Source organism: Staurois parvus, unplaced genomic scaffold (assembly GCF_062004578.1).
Source record: "Staurois parvus isolate SC_StPar_1 unplaced genomic scaffold, SC_StPar_1.0 ptg000136l, whole genome shotgun sequence".
Classification (NCBI taxonomy): Eukaryota; Metazoa; Chordata; class Amphibia; order Anura; family Ranidae; genus Staurois; species Staurois parvus.
The window spans coordinates 347,385-362,127 of record NW_028317932.1 but is presented as its reverse complement, the minus strand read 5'-3'; the positions used below and the strand labels follow the sequence as shown (position 1 = coordinate 362,127).

At 40.8% G+C, this 14,743-nt stretch overlaps 1 protein-coding gene across 1 annotated transcript in view; it reads left to right on the top strand.

The window, feature by feature from the left end:
• Window positions 1–14,743, top strand: part of GALNT11 (polypeptide N-acetylgalactosaminyltransferase 11) — a 57,985-nt gene that overhangs the window by 21,001 nt on the left and 22,241 nt on the right. The window contains exons 5-7 of the mRNA XM_089673112.1: window positions 6,834–6,959; window positions 8,889–9,138; window positions 13,540–13,657. Of these exons, the coding sequence (XP_089529238.1) occupies window positions 6,834–6,959; window positions 8,889–9,138; window positions 13,540–13,657 (494 nt within the window). The remainder of the gene's footprint in view (window positions 1–6,833; window positions 6,960–8,888; window positions 9,139–13,539; window positions 13,658–14,743) is intronic.

The window sequence follows — 14,743 nt, the reverse complement described above, 5'->3', positions numbered from 1 at the left end:
TCCATTTAGACATGATTTCCCTTTGGTAGTATCTCACTAAAGAGAATATTTTTGTTGCAGAGGATACTGAAAATCTGACTTGTATCATAGTGCAGACTTATAGGAAATTCAGTGAGCCTATCACACAAGCAGGGAATATTTCTGAGGACGGCGTTCTGTACACCATTTGTACACCTCCGTCTTCAGGTTTCCATATTTCATTTATTGGAAAGGTAATTTTTAAAAAACCTTCAATTACATTATACACTATATTATTTTTGTTTGCTTTTTATTCCCAACAGAAGTTAAGTTACCCTCTAATGGCATGATCACACAGTTCAAAAGAGTCATTTAATTTTAGCTAAGTCAGCTTGGCTTATGTGACTAGAACAGGGTGGTTCACCGACTTTCACATTTTTCACATCCTGTTGTAGTACAATAAACATCTACCTTGACACATTCCATGGCGATTGTGTTAATGTGTCTGCTACTTGTATGGATATAAGTGCTAGGGTTATATTCCCAACACCCATCAGAACAGAAGAATTGGCTTGTATACACTACAAAACATCTTCAACATCACAGAACAAGTCTAGTTGAATGTGACTACTACTAGCTATGTGATGATCTCTCATTTCACAGTGACTCATATCATGGTATTTTCTTTATGGCACACATAAGACATAGGGGGCCCCTAAGTAAACAGAAAATTACTTCTTTTTGTACACTCTACTCCTAAAATGAACAAATAAAGCTTGTTAATCGAAAGTATACTAATACTCTTACTTGAAGCTGTATTAACACTTCTGCTCAAATGGGTAAATTAACAGTATTTACAGGCTTAAAGGTTTGTTTCCTGGAAAAAAAATTTGCTGCTCCAAATCTCAAGTACTGGTCATGTGTGAAAATTTGGAGACTTGATCTCTGCTATAGAGGGCCATCAGCCAGTTTGAACAGTGATCCTCTTCTTCATTAAGAGTACATGACCAAGTGCTGAGGCCTTAAACTGTTACTAAACCCACAACAGTAAAATTCATCTATATATGCAGTAAAGCATTCATATTTTACTCACTGTGGAACCTAAGGGGTTAATCCTCTGCATTGTGTAAAAAGGCTGTTTGATCTGACTTCTCTGATTCTCCCCCTTCTTCCGGTGTTCCCCTCTTATCTCCTGATGAGACATATTGTGTGGAGTCACTCTGCACATGCTAAGTTTGGTGTGTATTGCTAGAGAGGTTTTGTTTTCTTGGAGAGTGCATGTGATCAGCACAATGCCAATCAGCACTGTCCAGACAGAGGTCAGGGGTTCTACATCCTCCTAGAGCAGAATGAAAACTCCTGCTACAAGCTTTAACCAGTGCTTTGCTGGACACTGATAGAAGTCACAAAACTGCTCTAAACTGATGAGGTATTTAGTAGTTTTTATATTTACTAAAATAATTGAATTTCCATGTTTTGTGTATTGTGGGAGATCAAATATAGTGAATGCAGGGTCCTGGGTTTAGTAACACTTTAAACTATGTGGACAGCACTGGAGGGAGCATTTTTAAGAATGGTAAACCTTTCATTACTTCTGTTGTTATTACAGTGGATATAAAAAGTCTACACCCCTGTTAAAATGTCAGGTTTCTTTGATGTTCTGTAAAAAAAACAAAGATAAATCATTTCAGAACTTTTTCCATCTTTAATGTAACCTATAAACTGTACAACTCAGCTGAACAACAATCTGAAATCTATTTGGTAGAGAAATAAAAAATAAATAAAAATATGGTTGCATAAGTGTGCACACCTTTAAACTAATACTTTGTTGAAGCTCCTTTTTGATTTTATTCCAGCACTCAGTCTGTTTTGGGTATGAGTCTGTCAGCATGACACATCTTGACTTGGCAATATTTTCCCACTCTTCCTTGCAAAAACACTCCAAATCTGTCAGATTGAGAGGACATCTCCTGTGCACAGCCCTCTTCAGATCACCCCACAGATTTTTGATCGGATTCACGTCTGGGCTCTGGCTGGGCCATTCCAAAACTTTAATCTTCTTCTGGTGAAGCCATTCCTTTGTTGATTTGGATGTATGCTTTGGGTCGTTGTCATGCTGAAAGGTGAAGTTGATGTTCATGTTCAGCTTTCTAGCAGAAGCCTAACGGTTTTGTGCCAATATTGACTGGTATTTGGAACTGTTCATAATTCCCTCTACCTTGACTAAGGCCCCAGTTCCAGCTGAGGAAAAACAGCCCCAAAGCATGATGCTGCAACCACCATGCTTCACTGTGGGTATGGTGTTCTTTTGGTGATGTGCAGTGTTGTTTTTGCACCAAACATATCTTTTGGAATTTATTACCAAAAAGTTCAACCTTGGTTTTATCAGACCATAACACATTTTCTCACATGAGTTTGAGAGACTTCAGATGTGTTTTTGCAAAATTTAGCCAGGCTTGGATGCTTCTCTTCATAAGAAAAGGCTTCTGTCTTGCCACTCTGCCTCATAGCCCAGACAAATGAAGAATACGGGATATTGTTGTCACATGTACCACACAGCCAGTACTTGCCAGATATTCCTGCAGCTCCTTTCATTTTACTGTAGAACTCTTGGCAGCCTCCCAGACCAGTTTTCTTCTTGTCCTTTCATCAATTTTGGAGGGGCATCCAGTTTTTGGTAATGTCACTGTTTCTATTTACTGTGATGGTGCATTATGGTGGTTTGCGTTGCAGCCCACTGATATATTTGGTAATATCTTACATAAGCTTTAGTACATTAATATAATTTCAAAAGTAATGTTCACTATGTTTTAATCTGCAGCTTTTATTAAAGTAATACTTGGTAACTCTGCCATGAAGATCCTTTCATTGACATTTCCTGTTATAGGGTGACAGCACACTCTTTGTCTCCCAGTTGCTTTTCTCTGTTGTCACTGGGTCAGATACAGCATTGCACAGGCTAGTTCCACTGTTCTCACCATTAGGAAACCCACACTGAGAAATTACAGTTAGGTCCATATATATTTGGACACAGGCACAGTTTTCATACTTTTGGCTCTGTCTTTGGCTTTGGCACCAGAATAAGTTAAAACAAAACAATCCAAATGAATTTGTAGTGCAGACTTTCAGCTTTAATTCAAGGAACTGCAACCATTTTTATACACAGTCCCTCCATTTTTGGGGGCTCAAATGTAATTGGACAAATGAATATAATCACAAAATGTTAATTTTTAATGTTTTGTTGAGAATCCTTTTACTTGCAATGACTGCCTGAAGTCTGGAACCCATGGACATTACCAAAGACTGGGTTTCCTCCTTTCTGATGCTTTGCCAGGCTCTAACTGCAGCTGTCTTCATTTGTTCTTTGTGGGTGATTGACTCGGCCATTGCAGAATATTCCACTTCTTTCCCTTCAAAAGCTCCTGGGTTGGTTTTGCAGTGTGTTTTGGCTCATTGTCCATCTGTACTGTGAAGCGCCGTCCAATCAACTTTGCTGCATTTGGCTGAATCTGGGCTGACAGTATATCTCTGAACACTGCAGAATTCATCCGGCTGCTTCTGTCTGTAGCAATTGTACCCACAGAGATGGACGTGGTTCAATCATTTTGCTCCTACCCTCCATCTTGTAGATCTCTCTCCCCCTCTTTGCTCATCCCCCCCCTCCCTCTCTGTTGAGTGACGTGGTCGGTGTGTGTTTGCAGAGATCACAGGCACCAAACTCAGTGGGAGGGCGTCCTGGCTATAAAACCTCACTAGCTGGATGCCTCTCTAAGAAACTGTGCAATCTGGGATATCGTAAAAGCATAAACCAAGCCCTTCACTGAGTTCAAAGACATTCCAGAGAAGTAATAAACTAGACACCACATTCAAAATCCATTTCCCCCTATGATTTCATATCTTGGAATATGAGGGACTTACACAAAACACAGGCATATCTTCAGATTGGTCACGTTGAGACAAAGAGTTTGGTATATTACCTTCCCTAGCTGAGATCAACAGGAGAACAGAAAATAAAATCTCCTTAATTATCCCAGCAGGTATGTTATATTTCAGATGTAGATCTTCAGCAGACAATTCTGCATATTAATCTACCCGTGGGTGGAATGTTACATGTACCTAGGAAAAGCTATGGGCCAAAATATAAGCTATGAGAGTTTCTGGTTATAACTTAGGTCTCCACCGAACACCCATCCCCATATAAGGCAATTGGTTCTCTGATTGTAAGGAGACACCCCTGCTGAGATCCTAGAAAAAGTCTGTTATGCTTGGAGTGTGTGAAAGAGAAAGAAGAGCCTCCCGTTTAACATCGAAACTGACAGTGCGAGACAAGAAATCCTTTTTGAGCTCATAAGACTTGAAACTGCTTAAACCACGGCTGATTGGCAAGTACTTTAACCCTTTAAACTCCTTTCTGTTTTCTCTTTGCTGTGCTATATATATATATATATATATATGACATCTTTTTTCTGTAAATATTTTTATCGCACCCTTTTGACCTTTTTAGTAATCTTGCTTTCTGAAAGTGTTGAACTGTTTCTAAAGCTCTTTAATGCAAATTATGAATTCCTGCCGCTGAAGAGCGCTACTGTGTGTGCTTAACTCTCTGTATAACCTGCCTACGGTGACAGTGGTATACAGACAATTATTTCAACCATCCTAGTGTTATTGCTATTACCGAGTTTCTTCTTTCTCTGTCCAGAAGGAGGTGGTGGCAGTGTGAAGGGTTAATTGCGTAATTAACCTGACCCGGTAACAATTGCTCCCAGGCTGCCGGTACACAGACTGTGGTCCATTAACTGGAAAATCTGTGTGCAGGGCGCAGCTGGGCGTGGCATTGTTACGCATGTGACATCGCGGTTTTTAGATTGGCTAGTCCTTCGGTCACGAGTTTGGTGTGAAGGGCTGGGGTCTGATGTCACGATCATCACACTGTCTTCTGTCACATCATCAATAAACCCCAATGACCCAGTGCCACTGGAAGGCATGCATGCCCATGCCATCACACTGCCTCCACCTTATTATACAGATGACGTGTGCTTTGGATCATAAGATGTTCCAAGCCTTCTTCACACTTTTTCTTCCCGTCATTCTGTTACAGATTAATCTCACTTTAATCCGTCTAAAGAATGCTTTTCCACAACTGGTCTGGCTTTTTTAGGTTTTTTTTTTTTGGCAAAGTGTAATCTGGCTTTTCTGTTCTTCAGGCTTATGAATGGTTTGCACCTTGTGGTGAACCCTCTGTATTTGCTCTCGTGAAGTCTTTTCTTGATTATAGACTTTGCAATGATACGCCCACCTCCTGGAGAGTGTCCTTCACTTGTCTGGATGTTGTGAATGGGTTTTTGTTTACCAAAAAGAGGATCCTGCAATCATCCCCCACTGTTGTCTTCCTTGGACGTCCATGCCTCTTTATGTTGTTGAGCTCACCAGTGCATTCTTCTTTCCTCGGAATGTACCAAACTGTTGATTTGGCCACTCCTAATGTTGCTGCTATCTCTCTGATGGATTTGTTTTGTTTTTGAAGCCTTACAATACCTGAAAAAAACTAAAATTGTGCCTGTGTCCAAATATATATGGACCTCATGCATTCATCTCTAATAACTGTACATGCAGCAGTTATTAGAGATGAATGCATGTAGACAGAGAGTGGCTGCTAAGAGGCTACAGGGGATCATCATTGTTTATATGCCACAAAGGATGAATAAAGTTTAAATTTGTATTTTTGTTTATTAAAAAATATATATTTGATCAATAGTTCTTTAGCAAATTAAATTTAACTCAGTTAGGGTTTACACATATTTTACAGCATCCCACTGTTGGCCGTTTTTTTAAATGCTTCCTTTTTTTTTCCGTGCATGACAGATGAAGCATGGAGATGGCCGTGTATAAGATTCTTTGTGAGGCACACCTGTATTTATGGGGAACTTTGTCGCTTGGTAAAAGGGAAAAAAATAAAAAGCTGGTTGTTTGGCTCTCTTTAGTGTCTTGTGAATACAAGATGTGCTTCATATATAATGCAGTATGCTGCCACATTCCTGCCATGCCAGTTAGTAGATATAAAAATACTTGTGGGTTTGCAGCCTGAGACCACCCAAGCTGAAAGAAAAGTTTTTGGAGGACTCCATAGGTTTGATCCTCTGTCAGCTTGTTAAAAACCTAGCAACCCCCCCTCTCTCCACCTCAAGATTTCAGCTTACTGAATGCCTGAAAATGTGGTCTCTCATTCTTCGCTGGAATTTTTAAAGAATATACTGGAAATTCAGTAGGATAGTGGGTGGTGCTACTTTTCAGCCTAGAGCCAAATGAGATATCAGTTCACAGGATAATTGTTGTGAGGAAAGAGTTTTTTTTTTTCTTAGGTATTCTTTACCAAACTGTGTCATTCCAGATTACTGTAAGGCTGGGTTTACATGTGCAGCGACATTGTCGTGCTTCTGAAAAACAATCCATAGTTGAATTGCTTTTTAAGAGGCATTTGACAGGCAATGAGGAGGAGGTTTTAACATCATAAATGCTGCCATGCCGCACCCCTACCACATACATCCCTATTAGGTTGAATTAGTAGTGTCCGTTGGCCGTACTGCCCATCGACCATGAAAGGGGGATAAAGGGGGGACATTTTTGATGCGGCACGTAACACCCCCGTCCACTGCCCTTGCTGCTTAATGGGGCCAGGAGGGTGATAAAAAACATAGCTCAGCTGTGATTTTACTAAACCCCTCCTCAAACTACAACTCCAAAGGAACCCTTGGTATTCAGTTTTTGCAAAGGAATACATGGGCTGAGACAAACTGATATGCTGTGATGTAGATGATTAAAAAATCCTTCAAAGTTCATAAGAAATGTTCAGTTCTAAGGGATTTGTATTCTTTCAGATGACTTGAAGATGCAGCTTGATGACTATATTCAGGAGAGCCTTCCAAATAAAGTGAAGTTGGTGAGAAACAGACAGAGGGAAGGGCTGATTCGTGGAAGGATGGTCGGAGCGTCTCACTCTACAGGTGTGGCCACTTTTTTGACTGATTCTAGAAAAAAAAGTTGTAGCCTAAAGTGGTATGAAGCCCAAAAGTAAACCTTTATTTTATTGCAGCTTATCAGTTCTTAGATGTGATGTCTGTATTAGTTTTCTTTTTAGGCTTTCTTTCTTTTATTTTAACCTGGTGATCTGGCCAGCAAGTCTTACCAGAACAAGCTCTCCTGCAAATATATCCGTTAAGAGTGTTGAGATAAACCATTTACCACTGATAGGGGTACAACATCAGCTTTTAATTAATGTAAAACCTCTATCCTAAAAGTAAAAAAAAACTGTTGCTGTAACTGCTTGTGTTAGTGTGGATTCACACATGTGCGGTGCGAATTGAAGCTCCGTTTTCACAGCTAATTGCCGCAATAGTTGTTCAGGTCAGGTTTAGATCAGGTCATGTTTACAGCAGAATCAGGAGAGAAAGCAGCCCTGAAATTGTGTTCACAAACTCATGACATGTGTGATTCAGAAGTGGTTGCCATAGAAGTCAGTGAGCCTGTATTTCTCACCTAAACCGGACCGCATTGCTCAGAAATCAGACAGAACTCTAACTGCAGCATGAGCTGGCATTTGGCTTCAATTTGTTAGTGTTTATAAGTTTGCTAGTACGTCTAACACTCCCCTTCCCCCAGATTAACAATATTGCTGTCGAAAGGTGCCCCTTTGCTCCTTCATCCAGGATTTAGGCACTCTAATACAGGTGTGTTACTGGCCAGATCACCAGGTGAAAAAAGGGGAAAGAGAGCCTTAAAAAGAAAAACAAAAAATGCAGCCATCACATGTGATTGTAAACCCTCACCTTATAAAACAACCCATTAAATTAAAAATAGAAATGAAAGGCAAAACATTTGTGTATAAATATAAAAAACATTCTAAATACATTTTTTAAACCTTTTTGTATAAGCAGTTACACACCCTCTGTTCTCAGCTGCATAAGAGCTAAGGGAGGAGACATGGCAGCACGCCGATCCTCCCAGTGAATAGCTGTGCAGGGGGGGCACGTGTCAGGACAATTCTGATCATTGGAGGAGAGCATGTAGAGTTCCCAGCATAGCTAGAAAACTGACCACGGTGTGTTCTCCTGCTTACTGTGGTCGGTTTTAATAGCAAAGCAGAGGGACTGGCAGGAACACCAAGTATTTCACACAAAGGAAGCAATACAAGGAGAACAGGATACTTTTTGATACCAAGTGTATGGCACAGCAGGCACATATCAGGAATATAAAATGTTGGGTTTACATACTCTTTAAGGATTGGTAATCTGCAATATATTACATTTTTGGGTTTGGGTTTAATACCTCTTTAAAATTCAGGCACCTCTAGGTGCCCTCTCTACAGACCTAATCTGAACAGGCAAAACTAACACTTCTGGGATATGTCAGAACCTTCTTGCGCTCTCCTACGCTCATATATTCCCAATGGCTAAACACTGATGATTTGCTGCACTTGCCAATAAGAATGAATGGGTGGCAGCAGGAGAGGGGACTGACAATATTTGTCATTCATGTCTATTGGGACACTGGCTGCATGGACATAGACAGTGCTCCAAGTTTGACAGACGTACAGGTGTGGGTGACTGTCCCTGAATGCACACCACCTGCGTTTGGGTACATGCACCTGCACGGCTATCACATTGGAACCAGCAGCTGTCTGTGCAGCCGCTGCATCCCATTAGACATGAAGGGGACTGCATGCATGAGGATGCACAGAACACCTGTGCATCTCATGCGGGTGAAGACTGCCCTTTCACACTGACGTATGCCTAGATACACCAGTGTGAACAAGGCCTTTAAGATAATGTCATATAAAAAGGTGAGAATCTGTTTGGAGCAATCAAATTTTAATATTAGCTTAGTTCGTCTTTTTTTTTTTTACAGAAATTTGACCTCAATTCTTGTGTTTGCAGGTGATGTGCTTGTATTCCTGGATAGCCATTGTGAAGTAAATGAGATGTGGCTACAACCATTGCTGGCACCAATCAAGGAAAATTCTAAGGCTGTGGTGTGTCCAGTCATTGACATTATTAGTGCCGACACACTGATGTACAGTTCCTCCCCTGTTGTACGAGGGGGATTTAACTGGGGTCTTCATTTTAAGTGGGATCCCGTACCTCTGTCAGAATTAGGAGGACCAGATGGATTCACTGCTCCTTTCAGGTGATGGATCTTTATTTGATGAATTGTTGCAAAATGAAATGCTACATCTCTCGTGAAATTAGATTTTGTATAAAATGAAGAGATTTAAAGTGTAATTTCACTCAAATTTACTGACTAAACCTTTTCCCATCCCAATTCTTAGGCTATTCTGTCTACCCTGTGAAAGAACAGATGTCTATGCTTGCCTATTTTGAAGCAGCTTCGGTCTGGTGATCGGGGGCCCAGCGCCAGCTTCAGTGTGGAGGAGAGGCAGTGTCAATGACTGCAGAGCCTGTGCGATGATGTCAACCATAGACTTGCTATAGGGTATCCGTTGTTGGGTGTCCCTCCTTTACACCGAAGCTGGTGCTAGGACTCATGTGACCAGACCGGAACGGCTTCAGAATAGGTAAGCGTAGACCTCTTTTCTTTCACAGGGTAAATAGAATAGACATAGGATGGGAGTGGGAGTAGGTATAGCCTTAGTTAGAATTTGACTGACATTACACTTTGAATAATCTAGTCACAATCAATATATCAGTTTTGAGTTTCAACAGCCAGTTAAATTCCCTGCCAACTTCTGTTTTCTTTTTTGGCTTGTTTTTTTGGCCATTTGATGGTTTTTTTTTGTGCCTGGTTGTTGGCAGCGTGAACCATATGCTGGCTTTGTGTATGCCTTTTAAATACTCTAGTGGTGAGCTGTCTTTTCTACAATTCCCAGTTGTAATCACATTGCAAAGGCTATTAGTGGTGTCGCCCTCTTCCAATGTCGTCTTCATAATGTAAAGTAAACAAAAAACTGAAATGTCTGACTTTGACAGATCAAAAGTGTGTAGGTGTTTTTTTTTTTTTTTGTTTTTTTTTTTGGGACTGGGTTGGATTTTTTTTAGGCTGCTCCTTATAGTGAACCTTTTGCATGTGTGTTTTTTCATCATTTGCAGTGTGTGCTAAAAGCTTACCTATCTCATATGAAATAGTGAGTTCAGAAAATGCACTCTAGTACTTCCTGCTGTGCCTCCTAACCCTCACTTGGTTCATCCCCATGATAGGTGGCCTGGCTGATCCAATGTGAGGTGTAGGAAGGGATGGCCAAGATGTATGTAATATAGTAAACCCCCCCCCCCCCTTTCCCATTTGGGGCTTTTTGGGATGCTCTTTAGCATATGTCAGGGGTCTCTAAAAATTCAAAGCAAAGAGGCCGGTTTACTGCCCTTCAATTTTTAAGGGGACCGGACTGTGCCCAGTGAGAGGAGAAAACGCCCTGTCGTCAGTGGGAGTAAACAATGCCATATGCTTGGTGGTCAGCGGTAGTGAAAAAAAAAGTATATCATTGGTGTAAGTGGAAGGGATAATGCCCCATCTTTGGTATTAGTGGGAGGGCTAGTGCACCATCATTGGTGTCAGAGGGAGAATTATATCCCCATCTCTGGTGTCAGTGGAAGAAATAGTGTCCCAGCATTGGTATCAGTTGGAGGAATAGTGCTTCATAATTGTTGTCAATGGGAGAATTGATTCCCCATGTCTGGTGGTGTCGGTGAAAGAAATAGTGTCCCACCATTGGTGTTAGTGGGAGGAATAGTGCCCTGAGGACCAGATTAAGGCAAGCAAAGGGCCATATTCTGGGCGCAGTTTGGAGATCCCTGGTATACGTGAACAAAATGTGCTGACTTTTAAAGTATGCCTACAGATTGATATAATCTATAAAGTGAAGACAGGTTCACATTAATATAAATCGTCTTCATTAACACATGAATAGAATGGCTGATGCCTTTAGCAGGACTAAGGTGGATCATGTACAAAGTACCCAGCCTCTATTCCTTACATCTGTCTTACGAATGAGAGCACAATCTTTTCCGGCTACCACATTCCTGAAATTTCTAAAAGGGGGATTACACACACATAAACAATGATAAGTTGGTTGAACTGTGGATTTATTTTCATGTAGTAACCACCAGAATACACCCCTTCATTCCGGGATTCTGGTCATAGCTGCTCTTGTACTTTGTGTCCTAGATTGGACAAGGCTGGATTTCAGCTCTGCCAGCTCCTCTCATAGTGGTGTCCAAGCCAGCTCCTGCTGTAATATGAATACATGACCTGGCTCTTTCCGTCTGCCAGGAATCCAAACGATTCATTTGACCAAATAACAGGATACTATTAGCTTCTATTAGCTGGATGGGATTTTGGAAAATGTTTTGTGGTTGTGTTGGCCGCATGTCTGTATAGCTGTAAATATAGAGAGCTGCAATATGGAAGTAATTTTAACTTTCCAGAGCTGGGCTGAGCTAAAACGATTTCCCAGGACTAGCATACCATCATCTGTTGTTTGTCTAGCACTCTATTTGTATTTTAATGTAAAATGTTTGCCTTATTAATATTGTGTATAGGTTGTTCTTCCATGGGGATTTAGATGTCAATCTATACCCAAGACACTATAGGAAAATGACTTTTCACTAATCTTAAACTGTGTACACTTTAAATACCCTCTCAGGTACTTGACACTCCTTTTCAACTTGGAGCTGTATCAAAGCTCACATTCAGCAAGCTTGTAAATGATTTAGTGGACCCTGCAATCACAGCCATGGAGTGTTCCTGGAACAGAGAGATGCTGGAATGTGAAGACTCATTCTCCTGCTCATGCAATGCCTTTTCTTCCCATTTGACTATAGACCTAGTTTAAATAAACTCATAATAAATAAGTATCGGCACCACGGGACTTAATGTGACTTTAAAGATGTATGAAAGCTGCTAATGATGTGCATCTCATTCAATAGCATACCCATGGCAACTGAGGGACAGACATGGTGCTGTAAGTGTGCCTAGTGAGGCATCCAGGAAGGATGACCCTCAGGGCTAAAGATGGCACCGGATTCGGCATGTGGGGTGGAAAATGCTAGAATACAGGAGGAAAATTGGGGTCAATTTAGTATGTGTATTCAGTTTTACTAAAGATAATATTTTACAGCTTTTGGTAGTTATTTGATTTTTGTATTTGACTTAATTTCTGTGTTAAGGACCTCATCACCTGTAGGAGAAAAAAACAGATAAACCCAGCATGTAAAGGGTCTTCTAACCAGACCAGTGATACCATTGGTCCTTCCTCTTCTACGGTTGTGGGTGGTTCCTTCTCATGCACTGATTATTATTATACAGGATTTATAAAGTGCCAGCAGTTTGCGCAGCGCTTTACAAAATGAAGGTAGACATTACAGTTACAATACAATTTGGTACAAGAGGAAACGGAGGGTCCTGCTCGTTTAGAGCTTACAATCTAGGAGACGATGCTCTCATAATGACATTTTAAAGGCATTCAGTGCAGTAGTAGTGTAAATCCAGTCCAATATCGGCTTTAATCTGATTGTTCCCCATTAGTAAGCTATTATCTAAGGCATGTGATCTCTTTTACAGCCAAAGAGAGACAAACTTGTGAGAAGATGACCACGTGGTCAAAAGCATGGAATTGTTGTTGCCTATAGCAACCAATCATATTCTTCCTTTCTTGTTTCCAGTGCCCTATGCTAACTGAAATTAGTTTCAATGGACAATTAAAGTTTCTTTCAGACACCTTAAATCGGGCAGGCAAGCCTGGAGAGGTAGAGATTGAGCAACATGGAAGAGACCAAAGATCACCAGGGTGGAGCATACTTTTTTCTTTTTAAGGGTAGTAGAGTAAGTAGAACTGAACTAATGATCACCTCACTCCACCTCCTGCCATCCTACACACAGCCCTAATGCATCTTCCTTCCCACCAACTATTTCACTTTTTAGTTCACCATGAAGCAGATGCAATAGCAACACAACATACCCACAAAGACGTCAATAAGAAAATTGAGACTTTTTCTTTCCCTCTTTCTCACCAATCACAATGTCCTTTTTGAAAAAGGAGAGAGCAACCTCTCCCTCCCCCTGGTTGTCGCCTTCTTCCCAGTGCCAGCTTGCCCCTCTGGGTCACTATCTGACAGGAGAAGTGACACTGCAGTCACGACTCCTATCAGTGAGAGGGTACAGACAGCACAACCCAGTTTCAATGTACCCATTATATGGCTTAATAGACAGGTGGAGCCTGATTCATCTGTTGCTCACCCCTGCCTTAGATCTTAAAGTCCAGGCCATGATCTATCAACAGATTATCATGGCCTGGACCTTTCCCATTTGGTTGTGAATGCACAGAGTATGAATTTCAGCTCTTGTATTGTGATATGTAACAAGAGACCAGCACTACTGTTGTTAAATAAATGACAATATGCACATCTATGGCATCCTGTGTTGATATTCATGTTATATTGGCAAATAACCTCTCATGTACAGCAAGTTTAGTCTGCCCACCCAAGCTTCTGGTCAATAGACAAACCTTGTGTGATACAAAAGATCCAGATATGGTCATCTGTTATAAAAACTAACTTAGAATTGTTGGACTTCCAGGTCTCCCACAATGGCTGGAGGTCTCTTTGCAATGGACAGAGAATACTTTAATAGGCTGGGCCAGTATGACAGTGGCATGGACATCTGGGGTGGAGAAAACCTGGAAATTTCATTCCGAGTAAGTACCAAACTTTATGATATATATATATATATATATATATATTTTTTTTTTTTAATTGTCTGGATTTCTGGTGCATTTTTGTGAATAGATGGTTTCTAAAAGCTTTGAAGTCCCCCCTTTTAATGTAATGATTCTCTGAGTCCTGGCTTTTGACTTTTTGAGACATTTTTAAAGCCCTGATATTAAAAACCTCTCTATTGTATGACTCTGCAAGTAAACTCTTGGCACGATCATACTGGGTGAAATTTCTTGTGGATGGGTATCAGAATGCAAATACTGGAAATTGCTAATTGTTTATATTTGGGATTGCAGTAAATAAAAACATTTCTTTGGCTAGGCCTACAAAGTTTTATTCTGTAGCTGAAAAAGTAAGGACAGACCTGCTGAGCAGAATTACATTGTATCTAATCACACATTGTGTAAGTATGGGGAAAAGAAATGACCGTTAAATTCACTGCCAATGGGGTAATCAGTTAATTCCAATGGATATCTGAAATGGAGCCATCTCGCCCTTCCTCAGAACTAAACAGGGAGGGAAAAAACAGAGATGATAGGTGTAAACTAAAGGTGGAAGACCTTTGTTTTTGTGGGCTGCCCATCAGTTAAAGGGTTATACTTTTTATTGAAAAGTACAAACCACTTTTAAGTTGAATATTTCTTTATCGTACTTTACATCATGGGACACACAGTAGGTTATTCATGACTATGTGGGTTATATGCCACCTATAGGTGAATGGACACTGGCAGATCAATTAAACAGGAAGTCCTCCCCATATAACCCCTCCTACACAGGAAGTACTTCAGTTTTTTTGCCAGTGTCTGTAAGGTGGTCACTGATGTGCTGCACGTGGTGTTAGAGAATACTTGGAGCTCTGGAACTGTTCTGCTGAGAATCAAGGACTTCAGTTGGATCCATGCGAAAAGCTGTTAGCCAAAATGGATGGTACCTGAGCCTCTTTGGAAAGGAGAGAAGAATCCTCAAGGTTTGCCTGAAGTGCAGTTTTGCGGCGCTGGACCCTGTGTAATGGAACCATGTGCAGTGTTTGTTCTGACCAAGGTTCTTTCCATCAAGGTGCTATACAG